General features: G+C 27.3%; 1 protein-coding gene across 1 annotated transcript; it reads left to right on the top strand.

Moving 5' to 3' along the window:
• Positions 1 to 6,314: 6,314 nt before the first annotated feature.
• On the top strand, positions 6,315 to 18,245 carry LOC119682450 (elongation of very long chain fatty acids protein-like). Its single transcript, XM_038095898.1, has 5 exons — positions 6,315 to 6,452; positions 10,835 to 10,942; positions 11,206 to 11,286; positions 17,040 to 17,501; positions 17,576 to 18,245. Exons 1-5 carry the CDS (start codon positions 6,354 to 6,356, stop codon positions 17,759 to 17,761), a joined length of 936 nt encoding a protein of 311 aa, XP_037951826.1. The 5' UTR covers positions 6,315 to 6,353; the 3' UTR covers positions 17,762 to 18,245.
• Positions 18,246 to 20,210: the final 1,965 nt, after the last annotated feature.

The following is a 20,210-nucleotide window of genomic DNA, read 5'->3' on the forward strand; positions in this document are numbered from 1 at the left end:
AATTAAATTTTCCAGCTTATGAAAAACCATCAATTTCGCTAACGAAAATCTGCATATATGCACTTGCATATTAATTATTTTCCTCAAAATTGTATTGTAAATAGGCAAATTGCAGTTAAATCATTTTGATTCGTATTTCGTGTGGCTTTGTAAAGAATTTCTTAACTTTTGGCATTACGTAATGTTTGTAATTGTATATGCATTGGATAGATGGATAGATGCATGCTTGAATTATATCTGCCCCAAGTATATATGAGCACAAATATTTTTGTGCTTTTGTGTGTACATTTGGTTAATAATAGAGATCGAAAGTGTTCGCGCCAAAAGTGCATACCAAAAAATTATTAAACTGATCAGAAAATCGCCAGAATTTGTGCAATAATTACAATAATTTTACAAAATTGGACAGCAAAGAGCTGAGTTCAGTTTTGTAATAAATCAACAAAAATAACAAAAGAAAAAAACAAAAAACAAAAATCAAAAAAGTGACTAAGAGTGTATTCAGCATTCTGAAGTAATATTTATTAAAAATATACTCATAAGCACAATACAAGTACTTAAGTTAACTTATATTTGTAGTTATAAATGTATATACGCATACAGATACATATATACAGATAATTTAAAAATAATAAAAATCATATAAGAAAATTATAAATATACATCGCGGCCAACTGACTTCAGACCAACGACATTTGCTAGCTTAAGTTGATTTTAACTGACAGATGAACGTGAAAATGTATGAATGAATGAATGTGTATGGAAAATCTACAAAAAAAATCATCAAAAGATGCATGAAAATAGTTAGACATGTACTAGTTTATCAAAAATTATCTGTGGTTTGTATAGTAATTTGTAGTCAATTATTACAAACCGCTGTATAAGAGGCGTTTACCTAATATTTTTTTTCTAATCAGCGATATTTTTTTCTTTAAACTTTTTGCAAATTTTATTACAAAAATTTTATAAAAATTTTAAACTTGGAAATTTTAAGGAATAATATATTTTTGCGTCATATCAGCTAATTATTTTTAGATTCGTAAATATTACAACATTAGTTTTTATTCAATTTTAAAGTGGAAAACTTTTAAGTAATTCTCCAATGAATATTCACACTCAAATAAAAATCGTGCAAATCTGAGTTTTTTAATTGAGTAGTTAAATATCTTTAATATATTTGTATTTTAATACTTCAATTATAATAAATAATTTGTTTAATATGATTCGTAAAAGCAGTTATTTCATTTAACCGCAATCAGTGTAAACACTAAGCCACAGCAAAAAAAAATCGTTTGTAATGCTTATTGGAAATTTTTTGGAATGAAATGAAATTAATATTCTAAGTTTACCATACGCGGAAAAGTACTCCGTAAATTTCACAGAAATATTGATTTGTTCATAAACAAAACTATAATAATAAATACAGTTCATTCAATCATTTAAAGATTTAATTATCTATTAAATTAATTACGGAATAAAAATCATTTTTGTGTTTTCGATTTATGATTTTAGTGACGCTTAAGTTTTCTCTTCTGTCCAAGTAGGGTATAAGTGAAGATTTTTTTGTTTTGTACTATAATATAATTGATGTTTAACAGATCACTCTAGATACCAGAACAGATCAATAGATATCATTAATTTTAAGTGCATTAATATTAAGTGAAGGGAGTTTTTGTAACAACATGGTCTTACCATTTCAGAAAAATAATGGTTTTGATATTTCCGTTTGATGTATTTATAAGTTCGCTGTTGTGATTGTTCTTTGGTCTCTGGAATATAGTCATGGGTCAGAATTATGTTAATGATTACGAGTTGGTTTAAAAACTTCGGACTATTTTGTTTAGACTGTTCTAATAGTGTCTCTAAAACGATTCAACGATAGCATATTTAGTCACGACACTCACTGCACAGAAGTTTTCATGCCAAAATCATCCTTCAATATATCTCAGATGCAAGAAAGCCTTCCATGTTTTAATTGTTCCCTCTTCAATATATTTCATACAATTTTTCAATGTTTACTTTGGAGATGTCACTTTTTGGGTGTTCAGTCGTCATTATGTATAGTGTTAAGTCCACGTTATAAGACAGTCAACTACCTTTTTACTTTTATAATGGCAAGTAATAAATTGTATTTAATTTAAAAAGTATAAAAAAAAATTATTGAAGATTTGAAATAGAAAAATTTAATCCTTATGAGATATTGCTTTTTATTGTAAAATTTTGTTCTTTTTTAAAAACAGAATTACATAGATTACTAATATTTAACCAAAACTATTTCAAATGACTTTATTAGGTGTCAAATTAAAAGAAATTGAATAGACTAAAACTTAGTTTGAGAGTTGAGCTGCTTGAATAAACTTTTTTTAAAGGTATTAAAGATATATTGATTGTATGATTTTTTTCGGGTAGAATTCACTGAATAGTCGAATAGAGACTAAAAATGTTCAATTCTTATATTAAAAAATTAATTAAGATATGATTCGTAATTTTAGTATACCTACGTATGCAATGTGATTATATAAATATATATGAAAAACTTTTTTTGTAATGTAACAATAAAAAAGTTTTTGTTTTTGTTATGTAGTAATAAAAAATAAAAAACTTATTTATATATTCACATTGTATATAATAAAATCACGAAAAGATTAAAAATTTAAAGATTAAAAATAGATAATATAAATGTAAATTTTAAATCATTAAATAAAAATTGAAATTATCTGCAATATTATTTCAAGTGTATTCTAATATATAAATATTGATATATGATTTTATTGGCATTGCGTTTAATTGATACTTTGTAATAATAAGGAAATGTTTATTAATTTTGATACATATTTCACTAAAATATACCAAGTAGATATGGAGGGAGGTGTTTGTGTAGGGTGCGACAAGGAAATGCACGGGACTGTAATTGAGTTTTGCCAATGTAATATATTCTTATAGTAAAGTTACGTATTTGTGTTATTAAGTATTTGTATTACATAAATATTTTACTAAGAGAAAAGTTTTAAAAATATTAGATATTCTTTTAATAGTTTTTTATATTATTAAATCAAAGCAATTTGTATGAAATATAAATTTTTAATAAAAAAAATTGTAAAACGCGCTTGAAGTGTTTATTAAATTTTCTAGTCGAATGCTTGATTAATAGCCATAATTATTCTTGCTTAACCCTCAATTCATTAACAATAATGGATGAAATCAACAAATAACTATTTGATTAATTTATATATTTAAATCGTGTATTGTATGGTTAATAAAAATGAATAAAAAAAGAAATGAAAGTTTATATAAAAATATGGTTTATAATTGGAAATGTAACGAAAATCAATATTTTTCATAGTAAGAAATTTAAGTAAAACTTAATATTTAATTTTAAAATTAAATAAATACACTAAAATCAATTTTGCATTTATATGAATGCCATCTTACATTCAATTTCATTAAAATTAATATTTATTGAGTCTTGCCCGCATACCGAACCTGGTTTTGTAACAATCCTGATAACATTTTGCTGCAGTTGCCTTGAAAACGATAACAAGCCAAAAATTGAAAATTGAAAAACAACTCAGCATAGAAATTAAATTTAAAAATACTAAAGTTACTTTGAGAAACTGGTATTTAAGCTGTACTGAACACAGTAGATAAATTGCAATATACAATTAAGTGATTGGTGGTATTATGGATCAAGGCTGAGTGAAGAGGTGAAGAAATGCAATAAGCACGTGCAACAAAATTGGCATTGAATACTTTAGAGTGTAGCGAAATAAAAACAAAAAAGATTTATTGGAATTTATGTCGATATTTTGCAGCCGGTTCTCTTAATTGTTCTCAAGTCTTTCGCAACATCCTCAACAGCTTCTGTTTTCGTCGGATGGCAAACTTAGTTATCTTGTAATTATTTATCATGCACGATTTGGAATGCATTAACAAATATTGATCATAACAATCTGTCATCTTAAACTATAATTTTTAAAATTTTTCCAATATTAATTTTGATATGTTTATCCGGTATTCTTAGTTGAATTTTATTGTATACTTTATTTACTTTCGAAAATTTCTTTTATCATGTAAGTGCTAATATATTCTTAATAATTTCAAGTTTAACTTTAATTCGCATTTACAGGGTTTAGTTAATTCTATATAAACAATGATATAGCTAATTGTTTTTTATCAAACACAATTTTTGCTACCCCATAGGACTAGTGCTAGTTTTAATCTTTTCATTCTATATTATTTACGTGTCTGGAAAAATAGTGAAAATGGTGATATCATTTTTTAACATTGACACACTGTCTATAGAAACTTTTTCTTATTTTTATTCTTTGTTTTTAGTGCTATTAGAAATCATACACATGCTCTGCACCTATTTTTCACATATCGAGGAAAAGAGTCAAGTATCTTTTTATATTGTAATATTATAAAACATATTTTTGAGTACCTTTTTAAGGTATGTGATGGATCCCTTAAAAGCGTATCCATATAAATCTCTTCCATATCTGCAAAAATGATTCCTTTTATTAGAAGGTGCTTCTCAAAAACCATGATAGATAGAGAACTTAAATTTTTTAATAAAACTGATAACCGATAAGTCTTATTTCGATTTGCTAGGTGACTTCAGATTTTTCGGCAGTTTTGATTTAACAACACATTTTGTTCAATTTTAATATTCAAAACCAATTTTTTTCGAAGCTGCTTAAGTCTTAAGTCTTTGAACTCGATAAGTCTTATTTCGATTTGCTAGGTGACATTAGATTTTTCGGTAGTTTTGATTTAACAACACATTTTGTTCAATTTTAATATTCAAAGCTTCAAAATTTTTTTAGAAGCCACTTTATACTAATATAGCTTGCTTCTTGAGATATCTAGCTTAAAGTTGTGAACTGTTTACATTTATGGCACAAAAAAAAACAAAATAAGTCTTGCAGCCATTGCAGCAACTGGTACAGTGACGACGCGTGCTCTATCTGGAAGGGTGTGCGGCCCTTCTTTAATGTTGTTTTTACATGTACCACTTAAATTAAAATATATGAGATGTTTTATTAATCATAACTATATTATATTAGGCAACAGTATATTCGTAATATTATGTTAACAATTCATTAACAAAATAACATATTAAATAAATTAAATTAATAATTTATATATAAATTTAATATTATATCAATATGGAAGAAACAAAACTTTTCACATAATTCTCGTAACATCAAACCAACTTTTTTCAAACAAAAGAGTTTTAACTCAGAACCATACATGTTTATCCAGTGATCAAACAAAATCAAACCCACTTGCAACGTATAAATGTGCGGACAAGTACTCCGCACAGTAAGCGACAGTAATTAGTGGGTGCTACTGTTAAAAGGGGAGAGACGAAATGTGATAGAAATGTATGATGAGATGAGCTGCAAACTTCAGCCGCTCATGCAACCACTTTGGCAAATCATCATATTGGATTTGTATGCATGCAGTTGATATTTGAGTAGAACAGAAAATTACTCTCATACAATTCCCACTATATAAATCTCTATTTCTGATATTACGAACGGGAGCACACGCACATTATTTTGTTCATATGCAACTACGGTTTTTTCTGTGATTTGAGCTGCAAATATATGAGCACCACTAACAAGTATAGCAGCTAACAGAAGCAAATTGATTGAGTTTTCAGAGACAATTATATTTAATTGTTTTTGCTAAAACTTTAATCTTTAAAAATATATATATGGAAATGTAATAAATAATAATAATTCTTGATGTGAAGATACTTAATAAATTTATATATCTATGTTATTTGACATTTTGCAAATTATGTTAGGGTGTTCACCGCACACCTCCGCACCTTAGAGCAATCGTCACTGAACTGGTATATATAATTTTTATACTGCTTAACATCAATAGTATATCAGTTTAGAGTTTCCACTATGTTTTATAATACCAAACATACATTTTTGTTGTATTTTTATATTATCTGGAACATCACATTTTCACCATTCTTTAAATATTTTCATTATTTTTAATGTTTTTTTATTCTTTAATGTTGTATATATGAGCTTATAATAATTATTTATATTCTAATTATAATATGAACTATATTTATTTATAAATATATACTTTTTTTCACTCTCGCTACATAATTTTATCATATAATTTTTTTTTTTAATTTTATATATTTTACCCTTTAAAAGAAATACAGTATATATTTTCATTACAGTTATTTACATTTTATTGAAGAATCAATCATATTTAAGTATATATTTCAACCGATAAAAATATTTCTCAATTATAAATAAAACAACAATTTCTATTTCTTACAGGAATACATTACATCATTTTATGAAGGATGGCGGGACCTTATGGATAACAAATCAGATCCGCGAACGAGAAATTGGCCCTTAATGAGTTCGCCCTTCCCCACCATAGCAATTAGTTTAACATACGCTTATTTTGTAAAAGTGAGTATAATTAATAGTTTGGACAGTAAAAAATAAAAATAAAAATATACAAAAAACCACAGTAATAAAAATGTTGCTGGAGGGTACTTTATTCTGCCAGTTAAATGCGGATATGGGGAAATCCCTTTAGAATGTAGTTACAAATTTTTGCTACCAATACTAGATATCTATTAAAAGATGTTAAGAGAATGCAACCAATTACATATGTAGTGTGGCTTTTGTAACCACAACATGTGAGTACTTGCTTCCCTCTTAGCAAATGTGCACTTAACTTGATCAAAGTATATAATTTATTTATGCATAATACACACTTAACTCCTCTATAAAGTTAAAATCTCAATGACTTGCAATAAACACAAAAGCATTTTATATTGCCTTTAACAATTTAATGACGTCGACTTTTTATTAGTTTTTTACATTTCGAAATGAAATTCAAGTTCATTAACAAAAACACTAAAAAATGCAAATTCTAGAAGAATATAATCTGCAAAGTAATATAATTAAGAATATAGCTTTATGTCTGACATCTGCTTAGGACAGTAGATTGAATCACTTTGAATATCGAACTACTTTGGACATTGCTCCAAAGAGCATTCGAGACTGAAAACTAGTTTACAATTCCTTTCGAAGTGACATGTGTAGTTGTTGTAAACAAATATTATTTTATTTAAAATCATGAACCTGTAATCTGGCTATGCCTGTGCAGCTTGGAGTTTTTCCATGCTCCACATGTCCACTGAAAGCTGTAGTGCTGCTTGTGTGTGATTCAATGGTGTGCTGCAGCATAAGTAGCGCATCGGTGCGATTTTGAAATATGCGCAAGATAAAAGTTCAGGGTCAGGAGAAACCAGTAAAACAAAACAAACTGATAGTGTGGTGAATGTTTTTAATAACTACAGCTTAGGTTTTAAATATATGCTATTGACAAATCTGATATAAAAATTAAATAAAAGTTATAAAATTAATTATTAAAGATGCTTTTTAGAAAAAATAGCACAAAAGACTTAAGCAACAAACTCGCTTTTAGTAACTCTTCAGCGGTGTAACCTTGATGCGCCTTTCCGCCATAAAATGCGTGCATTATAAATTATCGCATAATAAACTTATTACATATAAAAAGTAAAAAATGCTTTTAAATATGCAATTTAAACATTATTATGCAACTATATAAATACCAGCAGCGGCAATAAATACATATAAAATAAAAAAAAAAACGAACTTACATAAATAATATTTTCTCTAAGTTTTTGCAAAATTTGACATTGTTTCGCAGATGATTTGATGCTTCCTCCTGAAATATTCGCATCATTAAACGCCAACATTTCGCAGCACTGAGGAGCCAAAAGTGTTGGAGCATCTCTTGATTGCTAAATTTACGAGCATAAACTAATTTCTACAATTTGAAATATTTTTTCCAAGTATAAAAAGTTTGTCACATTAAAGCATTCGAACACCAAAGCAAAGCACTAAAAATCAAAGCATTTTATGCAATTTTAAGTATTCACATAAAAACTTAAAAACTTAAAAAAGCAAAAAAAATGAATTTATACATAAAATAAAAAAATAAATTTTACAAATGTTGCTGCAACACATTATTGGCTTTTATTACGACGGTTAGCGACTTTTATTTTGAATAAAATGCAAACATTACAGCTGAATTCGCATTGGAATAAATTATCAAAGTAAATTTTGTTAATTAAAAGTGGGGTAAAGAAATAAGAAACCATTTTTTTTTGCTTACACATTTCCAAGTTTCCACTATTCGTAATTTTTAATTTCATTAACAAATTTTTAATATAGCATTTTTGACTTACAACGTCTAGACATTAGTATTTAAGAAATCGTTTTATTAGAACTTTTGGCAAGTAACTAACAGCTGTTATATCTTACATTACATAAGTACAACAACATTTTTCTTAAAAAGTTACTTTTTATAAATAAATTTATATAATTTTCAAGGACATATCTTAAATTCAATATTATCAAGATAGCTGTTGGGTTTAACTAACTGCTATCTTGTTGCTGGGACATGGAGGCTTATGCTTGTCTACTTAACACCAATCAGCTCACTTTACTTAATATGTATATTGGAACTAGTACGGAAGTTACATTAAAATTATTTTGGAGCTTACCTAATTACTTACTTATTGTAACTCTTAACTTTCACATAAGTATAGTCCTCTAACAATCTTCTTAAATTGAATCCCATTACTATTTATATAATATACATAACTCTAAATACACATAAAAAATTAATACGTTTAAACGCAACGTCTGTCTTGTTATATTGCTACTAGGTTTAAAATATGTGTCCCCAATCTATCGTTACTTTAAAAATTTGATTTCTCGATCGAATGCATTTTTTTATATGGATAAAGTGCTTTCAAGTACTTGAAGTACTTAATGTGATATCAATAGTATATCAGTGATTTAATGTTAGAATCAAATCTCTAAAGTTTAGATTTTAATGAAAATTGATAAGGCCTCCCTACTGTATGTAACATACCGTACTGTATGTAACAGATGTTACTTGGAATATACATACGTGCACCTAAATCCTGGTTCGCATCACCAGTCGACTACTACTACACTTTCAGGAGGAGTTAAAATTTCAACGCTTTCGATAATACGACTATCGATACATAATCTGGGCTGAACTGAGTTGTCATATCAACTGCTCATAACTTTCATTTTATCAACATTGTTTTATTACTGATTAAGTACCACCATTATTTATGTCTTTACTTATTATCTAGATATTATTTGTTTAATTGTTACTATAAACAGGATGAGTGAAGGGATACAACCTTATTTAATCCTTTTTCCCTAGTTTTTATTTCGAAGGTGTTCGAAGGCCTATAATCAAACAAATAATAATAAATAAATAATAATATTATTTACTAAGTTTGTCTATTATGATGTCTACTTGTCCATTCGTCTTTCTGTCTATTTCCTTTCTTGTATGTCTCTCTGTTTGTCCTTTTGTCTGTCTATTTTTTTGTATGGATAAAATTTTTTCTGAATTCAGAAAAAAATTGGCTGTCTCTATTAGATAGATCTAAACAAAAAAAAATTTAATAATGAATATTTGTAAATATGAGTACAATATATGTAAATATATAAATTATAATTTTTTTTTAATTAACTTGAAGATCATTAATGGCAGAAAAAATTGAGGAAATTTAGTAATTTAAGACTTCAGACGATCATACTATAAAAAAAAAATACCATTTCAACGTATTCGAAATTTGATATATAGATATATCCTAGATAGCACATAGTGAAAACACATTAAGATAAAGTATTTTTTAATCCCTATCTATTTTTTGTACTTATAATTATCACAGCAAATTGAACCTAGTATATTAGAATACCGACTGTTTTAATAGGACATTTCTTAAAGTTTCTATTTTTCTAATTGAAGAATACTTTTGAAGGAAATGTAAGAGCGTCAGCATTTATACATACTGAGAGATTTACGTAGATACAAAACACAATAGATCTCTCTGATATTACATTACTAAACTAATTATCATATTTGAGCTTATTTATATGAATTAAGTGGGATTGCGTTCAGATTTTGAAGCATAAAAGATACGTCAGCTGTTTTTGAATTTTGAATCTAACCTTTCGTGAAGTCCTAATTCTTCAGAAAATATGAACACTTAGAAACATCTAATATAAATAATTACAATGTGAAAAACTTACGATTTGCGGTACTTTTAATATATTGTGTATCATATGTTAAATATGATAAACTATAAAAATAATATTAAAACGCTGGAAAGACTGGCTTACCATTAAGTAAAATAGGCATAAACTTGAAGTAAAATTACAAAAACAGCTGATGTTAACTCACTGAGTAACAGATCGAGAGTCAAATCTAGTTTGACAACACTATACAGTGTTACTAACTTTTGAGCGTGTTTTTCGAATTATTAATTCCGGTTACGTTTTATACAGAATATATATACATTTATTTACAGAGATTTATGTATAAACGTGTGGTATTTTGTATTTTTAAATATTTTATGAAACATAATAGTTTTACAATGAGTCATAATTATGAAAATCAATTTACATTGGAACTTTTCAGTGCTTTTGAAACAAAAAACTTTTGATATTTTGTGCAACTCTATTCGCCCAAAACTTGGCAACTCTTATAGTTTTTTAATTTTTTTTTATGGTTTTTAAAAATAGAAACCATTGGCATATAAAATTTTTAACAACATTTTTGAATGTCTCAATAACATGACGCGCTACTAAAATAAATTCGCACATTTTAATGCTTTATTTTGAAGACATTATTTTTTTTTAATTAAAAAAATTGCAAAATTTTTAATTTTATATCAAGTTTTTTAACAATCTGTCTTTGTTTGCAGGTACTTGGTCCCAAATTGATGGAAAACAGAAAACCCTTTCAGTTAAGAAAAGTTTTGATTGTCTATAATTTTGCACAAGTCATATTTAGTGCCTGGCTATTTTATGAAGTGAGTATTTACTTTATTACTTCTAATTATAAAAAACATATTTCTTTAATATCAATTTATTGTAGAATATTTATATATTATAAACAATATTAATATTTATATATGTATATATTGAATTATTTAGAAAAAATATTTTTGTTTTATTTAGTGAAAATTCTATATAAAAGAGTTTTTTTTATTTATTTTATAATATGTTAATATATAAACTATTTATATACATTGAACTATTAATAAAAAAATATTTTTCCTTTATTCACTTAAAGTCCTGCATAGGAGGCTGGCTAAATGGTTACAATATTCGATGCGAACCAGTCGACTACTCCCCTTCTCCAGCAGCGTTAAGGGTAAGTAGGCGTCATATAAAATTTGTAAATTCAATATTTACAAAAAGTTTATAAATGTATTATAAATTTATCTATAATGATGCAGTTAAATAAATAATAATCTGTATTGATACAGAATATTAAATAAATAACACATTACAATATTTATTTCACATACATGTCATCTTAAAATTCTTATTCGTCTTATATAAAAAATTCTATTATTATTAATAAACATTCAAAAAAATTATTTATTTTTTATTTTTTTAAAAAAACCTGATTGGATTTTAACTCGATAAAAAAGAATACTAAACAAATGTTCTTGGTGGAGCACTTCACAAAAAAAAAATTCTATAATATATTGAAGTATTGTTCATATAATAAATTTTTTTTTAAGAGCATAAAAATCAAAAACAAAAAAAAATTTAAAAAATCAAAAATAAAAAATAAACTTTGTTTATTTAAAAAATAAAATTTATGCAGCTTAAAACAGACAAACTGTCTGTGAAATTCGTCCACAAAAATTGTGACCGCAAAATTAAAATTGCGAGAATCAATCTTAAATTAAATTAAAGAAAGTCGTTTGTAAAATTATAAAAAAAATATGAACTTTTATTAAAATAATTCAAACGGTTTAGTAAGATTATTTTTTTATTTATTTATTTTGCATATATAAACTGTCTTGATTAAAGTGTTTTGCTATAGATGTCATTAGGTTATTTCTGATGGTAAGGTTATTGCCATTACCATTGGTGGATTGGCAGTTATCAGTTATATGCTAATTATTAGTTTGAGTAAGAGGATAGTTTTGATAAATAAAAGTCGATTCTACTATAATCTTGATTTTTATATTTAAACTTTATTATTAATTATATTTAATTAATAAAATCAAAGGAGAGTTTTTATAAAAGATCGCTTAAGTAGAATTACTAGTTTGTTTTTATATATATGTATATATAATATTAATACACATAATATATGTACATAATATTTTTATTTGTTTGAGTTGGTGTCAATCAGTACCTACACACAATTTTGTAGATAAATCTCTAAGTGTCTCACTGAAAATGTGAGATGACTTCAGTGTCGACTGTGCGGGTTAGGCTTCTACCTCATTCTTAATGTGCTTAGTTCTACTGACCATTTCTGGTTGTTGGAGTTAACGAAACCTTTAACTGGTTAAATGTTGAGTTGGACTGGTTTTCTAGAGCTTCACATAAGATCTTCCCTTTCCACGATATCACAAACTCTGTAATTCTTTTAAAGACTCAAAACAGTACATTGCTCCATTGTTATTTTCATTGCCCATTTATATTAAGTTAAAATCCTTTTCAAACAAGTATGCTGGAAAATTGATGAAAAATGTACGTATCTCATGCCCATCAACAGAGGCCAAAAAAAAGGCGCTTGGCAGAATGAAGGAATGGAATGAATTTTAAGCTCAAAATCGCTTTCTTCGACAAAGAGTTACTGTTGAAGTCATCTAAAGGAATAGATAAATATAAATTAGATCACAAATAATAAAAATATTAGGAATAAAACAAATTAATTGAATATTAAAAAGGAAAATTATTTAAAAGGTACAATAATTTATATATATAAAAGTTATAAAGTTTTTATATTTTATAAAATTTTTTAACGGGCTAATTGGTCATTTAAATAGAAATAAAAAAACTTTAACTTATTATTTATATTTAAAAACAAATTATATATTAAAATATTTTTACGATATTTCGACTATCTGCGATAGTCATCTTCAGGAAAACTAACGATAATAAAATAATAAAATATTTTTATTTTCTTTAAAATTCTCTCATCTTTCAGTGAGGAAATCAATATGTTTAATCGTAATATACTTCATCAATGATTTAGAAAAAATCACACAAACTTGGCTCTCTCTTTGTAGATCATCACTAGTTCTTTGTAGGATATCTCACCTAGTTATTAATTTGAAAACTTCACATAAGGAGGACCTTGGCTCTTCCTAGAATCTATATATAACTTGGAAATGGACACCAATACATAGTTTTTACTAGTTAACTGTAGACTTCTGTGCTGAAAAATTCCTAAAGATATTTTTTGTCTATTTACTTATTATTTTCTTTTCACAGAAAGATTCTAGTATTTATTCATCCTTCTCAAAGCAAAAAGACTCCAGATGACTTTAGGTCTTTTTCTTTTTTTGCATATCGACGAATTTTATGATTTGGCTTATCTGAACAATATTCGATCCCCATTTTCGCCTAGTGATTATATAGAGCATCATATTTATTTAGTTACGTTAGAATAGATTACTGCTAATGCCCGGCCACTAATGTTTAGAATATCTTGACTTAGCATGAAATGTGTGAAGTTTTTAAATGATTATGGATTTTTGAGTAATTAACTTAAAACCGGTCAAGAAAATATTTTGTATTGTTAAAATTAAATTAATTTATTTTATATTTAAAAAAAAAAAACAATACTTAATTGAATTTTTTATCTGGCTATAAGATTCTTCGCAGTACTGCCAAATACTCAACCTGGTAAACATTTTAAAATGATTGTTCTTGTTCTTATTGTATTAATTATAATTAATAAATTCGCAAATAATTATTGGACTTCAATGTAATAGATCTTTAATTCTGTCAAATTCGAAGCAAATTACTTCGGCGTTTATTAACCGAACGAGTCGAAGCTGTAGGAAACTATCGTTGTTCAAATTTCAAGTTATTTATTATTTTTTGCTAATTTCTTAGCACTTGCCATGCCTTTTAATTAGAACAGACTTATAAGTTACGGCTTATAGAAAACACCATCAAAGAAGTGATACTAATATTATTTTAAGCGATCGGAGTTGAGTTGAGTTGAGTACTCTATTTCCAATTAGATCTCCATATATGTCACATAGTACGTTGTAGCAAACACTAAAGGCTACTAGAACAGTCTAAAAATATTTATTAAAACCCATAAACATCACGTGCCTCAATTCTCTAAATAATAAACAATAAAACATTGTGAATAATAAAATAAATTTATTCATGTACACCTCGGGAATATTTTTGAGTAATATTAGAAATCGCGTGGCTTCATTTGCGAAACTAGTTCCTGGAGGCGTAACCCCGTTATTCATCTCTAACTTTGTTAAGATTGTACAAATTTTTGTCATTTCACATCTCATCAAATAGAAGAGAAATAAAATAAAAATTTACAAATAATAAAATTATAAGGTTTTTATTAATGCGCATATTTAAGCAGCTCAGGAAAAAAAATTACCAAAAAAAATTTATGCAAAACTACAAAGAACGTTTCGCTATCAAATAATCTCGCTAGTAAAATTCTTACTTAAATCAGAATAAATTTTTCCAATTTTTTCATTATTGACTCTTTACTTAACATACTTAAGAATGATAAAATCATATTACTGGCAAACCCATTTAGTGTGTTTTTATTTAAACAAACTAATACCAAAAAAAAAATTATTATTTTAATAAAAAATTTTGACGAAATCAAAGAGCAAATCAAACTCTAAAATTAACATATAACAAATTTTTTTGTGTAGTTATTTAATTGATTTAATTATATTAATTTCAGTTTATTTATAAATATATTATCTAATTGTGGTTTTTGTTCGATGATTTATTTTATAATAATTAAAAAGTTCACTTATCAAAGTAAATATTATTAACAAGGTTATAAAAAATTCATACTGGTTTTTTTTTAAATAAATTTTATTTGAAAGCTATTGCAATCAAAATCTTCGACAGGGTTCTCATAGTCTTTACCTAAATTGTTCTAAAAATTGTATGACATCAAATAAAAAATAACCTAAGAATCACCCAAAGAAACTGGGATTTTACTCTAATTAGACTTGTAGGTTTTTTATGGTTGACGAAAAAAAGCCTTGAATAATTTTATAGAGATTTTACAGGCACCAATCCAGAAACTAGTTAGAATTCCTTTTTTAAATTCTTTCAGAATTCACTACCATAACGATTTCATTAATTTAAGTTTTATTATTAGAACTGAGTGAGAAAATATCTGCTGTCTTTTTTAATTTCAGTAAGACTTAATTAGAGTCCGACAGTTATAAAACCGTAAATAAAAGAGTAGGCCTCCACTTCTGCAAAAGTAATTATGCTTGACAAACATTGCAACTCCTTCTATCGCTCTCGATTACCAGTGAGTATTCTGAGACGCAGTCATTATTGTTGGGATTGATACTACATCGTTCTTACTAACTTCTTTATAAGAACGGTGCAGAGGTTTTTTCACTTTTTCATCTTCCAAAGTAGTGAGAATTCCTTTGCAGTGCCATTCTACCGATATTATTTCATTTTTAAAGCTAATACCTAATCTATCGTCATTTATCATTTCATTATGTTTAAACGATAAAACTGTGTGTTTATATTAATCTTATTATTTTATCGCAGAATTTTCTGTTTATATATTCAGTCACTTCCCAAATGTTGCTATTAGTACATAAAAACTGCTCCTATGCTGATGTTATATATGCAATTTTATATTTTGTATAATATTGCATGTGATCCATACCTTACGTTACTACCCTCACTAAACGTTTGCAGATATGTTTTATACAGCCATATGAGTTCCGTCTTTATTATGATACCATTATTTGCATCATAATAATATTTGAACAGCTTAAAATCTTCCATCGTAGGGTTCTAACTTCATGTTCCACTATTAAAGACGTCCTGTTTGCAGAAACCTAAGTTCAGTTTTTACGAATTTAATGATACAGAGTAGCTAATTATTAAATATTAGTGTAGAATAGATAAATATTATAAATTGCTGTATATGGATGTATGCAAATTGAGTTTTAAAAATGCCAATTGTCTTATTCATAATCATATTTAACACACCGAAAAAGGATAGGTACCAAGGGTGCGCACCCTAGGTAGACTTGGTTATTATCCTTTTATTTACAGCCATATTTAGTTAGCAACCCAAAAAGGATAGCTACTTATTATATATCTAACACACGTAGAAAACTCATAGATGACGGTATGCACCCTTGTTAGAGCCTACTATTTTTTGAAAAGACCTGACTCCCTTTCCCCTTATAGCGAACGTAACCTATTGTTTTAGAACACTTAGAAAGAATTTCCTTTAAACTCTAAAACCAACAGTTTTTTTCACGTCTTAATAATGTCCTTCGACCTTATGTTAGACTAGAATAAACAACCTTTTAAATGAAAAAAAAATATGATAAACATGATTTCTTTACAGAAAACAATTTTCACAATGTTTAGGAGAAGTACGCTTATAACTCCTAACATGAACTTTATTGTTTACATATTTACATACACAATGTCAAAATATCATCATAATTTAAGAAATTTTATTAAACTTAAGCTTTAACATAAATATTGGAATGAGCAATAAATTAAATATTGACTTGTAAAACGTGTTGTTAATTAATAAGTATGACTGGCAATTGTCCATTCAATTGAAATATTAGATGAATACTCATAACAGCGAATTGTTGCGAGGAGGCAGTTTTATAAGTACGACAAACAAAATAAGTTCATAGTCATTGAAAACGTAATTCACACGGCATTTAGAGTCTAAATTACAAGTAAATAATAATCATTTTAAAATAACATGCACATACAAAGACTAGCCCTACCATTTCCAACAGAAACTACTGTTAAGGTAACTGCATCAGAGAGCCTGACTTTATGTTTGCATAAATACTTAACACTCCTAAGCCGTTTATACTAATTTCGATACAAAGTAATATAACGGTTTTTTTTCTTTTGAACTCTTTACAGACGGCGCGCGGTTGTTGGTGGTATTTCTTCTCCAAATTTACTGAGTTCTTCGATACCTTCTTCTTTGTGATGCGTAAACGCTATGATCAAGTATCGACACTCCATGTCATACATCATGGCATTATGCCGGTATCAGTTTGGTGGGGTGTGAAATTCACACCTGGCGGTCATTCTACCTTCTTCGGTTTTCTGAATACATTCGTGCACATTATAATGTACACCTATTACATGTTAGCCGCTATGGGCCCTAAAGTACAAAAGTATTTGTGGTGGAAGAAGTACCTCACAGTCTTGCAGATGATACAATTCGTATTGGTAATGGTCCACTCATTCCAATTGTTCTTCAGAAATGACTGCAACTATCCAATCGGTTTTGCTTACTTCATTGGTGCGCATGCTGTTATGTTCTACTTCCTCTTCTCCGATTTTTACAAACAAGCCTATTTAAAACGCGAACAAAAGGTGAGATATAATACTAATTTAATTATAAATTTTTTATTTACCATATATAATTTTTATTATTGTGTTTTTTGCAGAAAGAAAAATTGGCCAACAAAGCAAATGGTTATGCAAATGGTGTACATAAAACGCTCGAATACCAAAATGGATCAGCATACGCTACCGAAATCAATGGCAACACTAAGTTGCAGGACTCCATGCTCATCACATCGCCAACAGCAACAACAACAAGACAGCGAGTATTTGCCGCAGCCAATAATTAATTTATTTAAAATATAAATATAAAAAATTCTTAGTCTTAAGTAAAAATTTATATTTTTTATTTTTATTTTTTACTCGTACAGTAGATCGTGCAGTTAGATCCAAACATAGGCAATCGGAGTATGTTAGATGTTAGGTAGTTATGTTACATAGTAGCAGACAGGAGCAGACGGGAGCAGTGCCTTGCGCTTGGACAATTGCATTGCTTAGCTTCTTTAGAGTTTTAGACTAGACATCGTATATAATTTTTTCTTAAATTGTATTAAACTGTGTAAGTTGTTAATCGCGGAGGAGTTAGTATATTATATTATTATACTAGTTTGTATTTTGTATTTTGTATTATGGTCATTTGGACTTCACATCTTATATACACATGTACATATGTAAAATTGTATATGCGTACCATAGGCACTTTTGTTATAATAATGTATGTATTTTATATATCTGAATCTGTACTTTAATTAAATTAGTTCATTTGTATGAAAATAATTTCGAAGGGATTCGAAAGGATATTTTTGATAATAATAATGATCGTGATTGTTTGTATTTGTGTACCTTTTATGACTAAAGTTCAAAACAAATGAAAACATTTCGATAAATAAAAAATAAAGTTTGTAAAATTTATATTTTTTAACAAACGAACATTTTTGTTATTATTTTTATATATATATATATTTGCATAGTATAACATTTAATTAATGTGTCAATTTTGCTCCTTATCGGCGTCTCTACGTAAAGTGAAATAAGATGTCAATGGCTTTTGAACATAATCGATAAATCACATAATTCTAAGTGATGCATTCCAAAATAAAATTTATTTCTTCAAAACATCTATTTGTATTGAGGCTATCTATTGGCAATTACATTCATCGGAACGCTGACTCATTCACTGATGTTGTTGAGTTGGCAACCCTTCTGATCTGACATTTCATATCCTGATTTATTATTTGTATTTAATTTAGTTCACTAACTTTTATTATCAACACTCAATGAGGCAATAGCTGCTGTAGTTTATAGTAGGTGACAACGGATGCTTAGGTTACAGGCACTCAACCACAATCTCTCCAAAGCAGTCGAAGAATTGTTACTTATATATATGCGTACTTATTAATAATGGATTTTTAAGATAAATCTTTTGCTAAATTATATCGAATGTAAACCCTCCAACCCAGAAATTACTTTTTGGATACGGGTCTGGCTGGCGAATACTGTAGCTAGTAATTGTTTCTCAATCTTAAGCTACTAAAATGTATTGTTCAACTGCTCGCATGGTTCCAAAACAGATAAATGTATGGAGTATTTGACTGTAAAAATGCGATTTTTAACCAAAAAATCCATCACAAGTGCTCCATCGGTGAGATTAATTTTTTAATCGTTAATCAATTTGTATAGCCAAAAACGTAAAATATCTGCATCAACAACAGTGATAACTTTAAATCCTGTATATAAATTATTCAACATTTTTAGTTAAAGAGTGGAGATATTTTTACTTATCATTGTAAAAAACTTACATAAGCCTAAAACAACCATGCTTAATGATTGCTGCATTATACACCTTACAGAGAATTTTCTAGGCTGAATATTTTCTACTACATTATTCGAATAAGGATGTCAATCATTCCCTCGTGGATTAAATGTACTTTCAAACACTGTGGAAGAATTGTAAGAACAATTATCACGAACATTTCAACCTTTGCATTCGTATAGTCTAGCCATCTCCATAAGAAATTTAATGTTACTAAACTTAAGTTCACTGCTGCATATATGCTATGTTAAGTACGAACTAGTACTATTTTTAGTAAAATAAGAATAGTTTTTGAATATTATAAAATTCTTTGACTTTTATAGGAGTTACTCTCTTTATTTTATTTATTTTTATCAAAAAGTCAAAAACTGAGGACACACAAAACTAATGCAGTGTTTTTTTTTAAGAATGTATTTCTAAATGTAATAAGATATATTAGAAAGGTCAATATTAGAGTTAGTCTTAAAAAGTTTTAATGGTTAATTAAAATTAATTTCAATTAAAAGAATTGATTATTTAGCATTTTGGACCTCTTTCTTTTGCTAACTCGTAGTTGCTATTTATTTTAAGATCTTTGAGGATCCTAAAAGATCAGTTAGAGACGCCTAATCTGCTGGAAAGCTAGATCAATTAATTTATAACCACATATAATATAAACGTTTTTATAACACGCAAAGCATGTGAATATGCACAATTTACCTGTTAATCGAAAAGAATTTTTAGCGTTTCTACATCTTGAACCGTAAGACTATTAATTAACTACTAACTACGCTCAAGTTACAGTTAAATCAGACTATTGTTAGATTCCTTTTATCATAATTTCTTATAAATAAAAATAGATCAAAAGGAATGGTTCCTATCTACGATAATTTTTTGTTCAACGCGTTATTAAGTTCTTTAAAGAACAACACTGATTTCTTTCCATC

The sequence above is a fragment of the Teleopsis dalmanni genome, chromosome 2 (assembly GCF_002237135.1).
Source record: "Teleopsis dalmanni isolate 2A chromosome 2, ASM223713v2, whole genome shotgun sequence".
In the NCBI taxonomy this organism is placed as follows: Eukaryota; Metazoa; Arthropoda; class Insecta; order Diptera; family Diopsidae; genus Teleopsis; species Teleopsis dalmanni.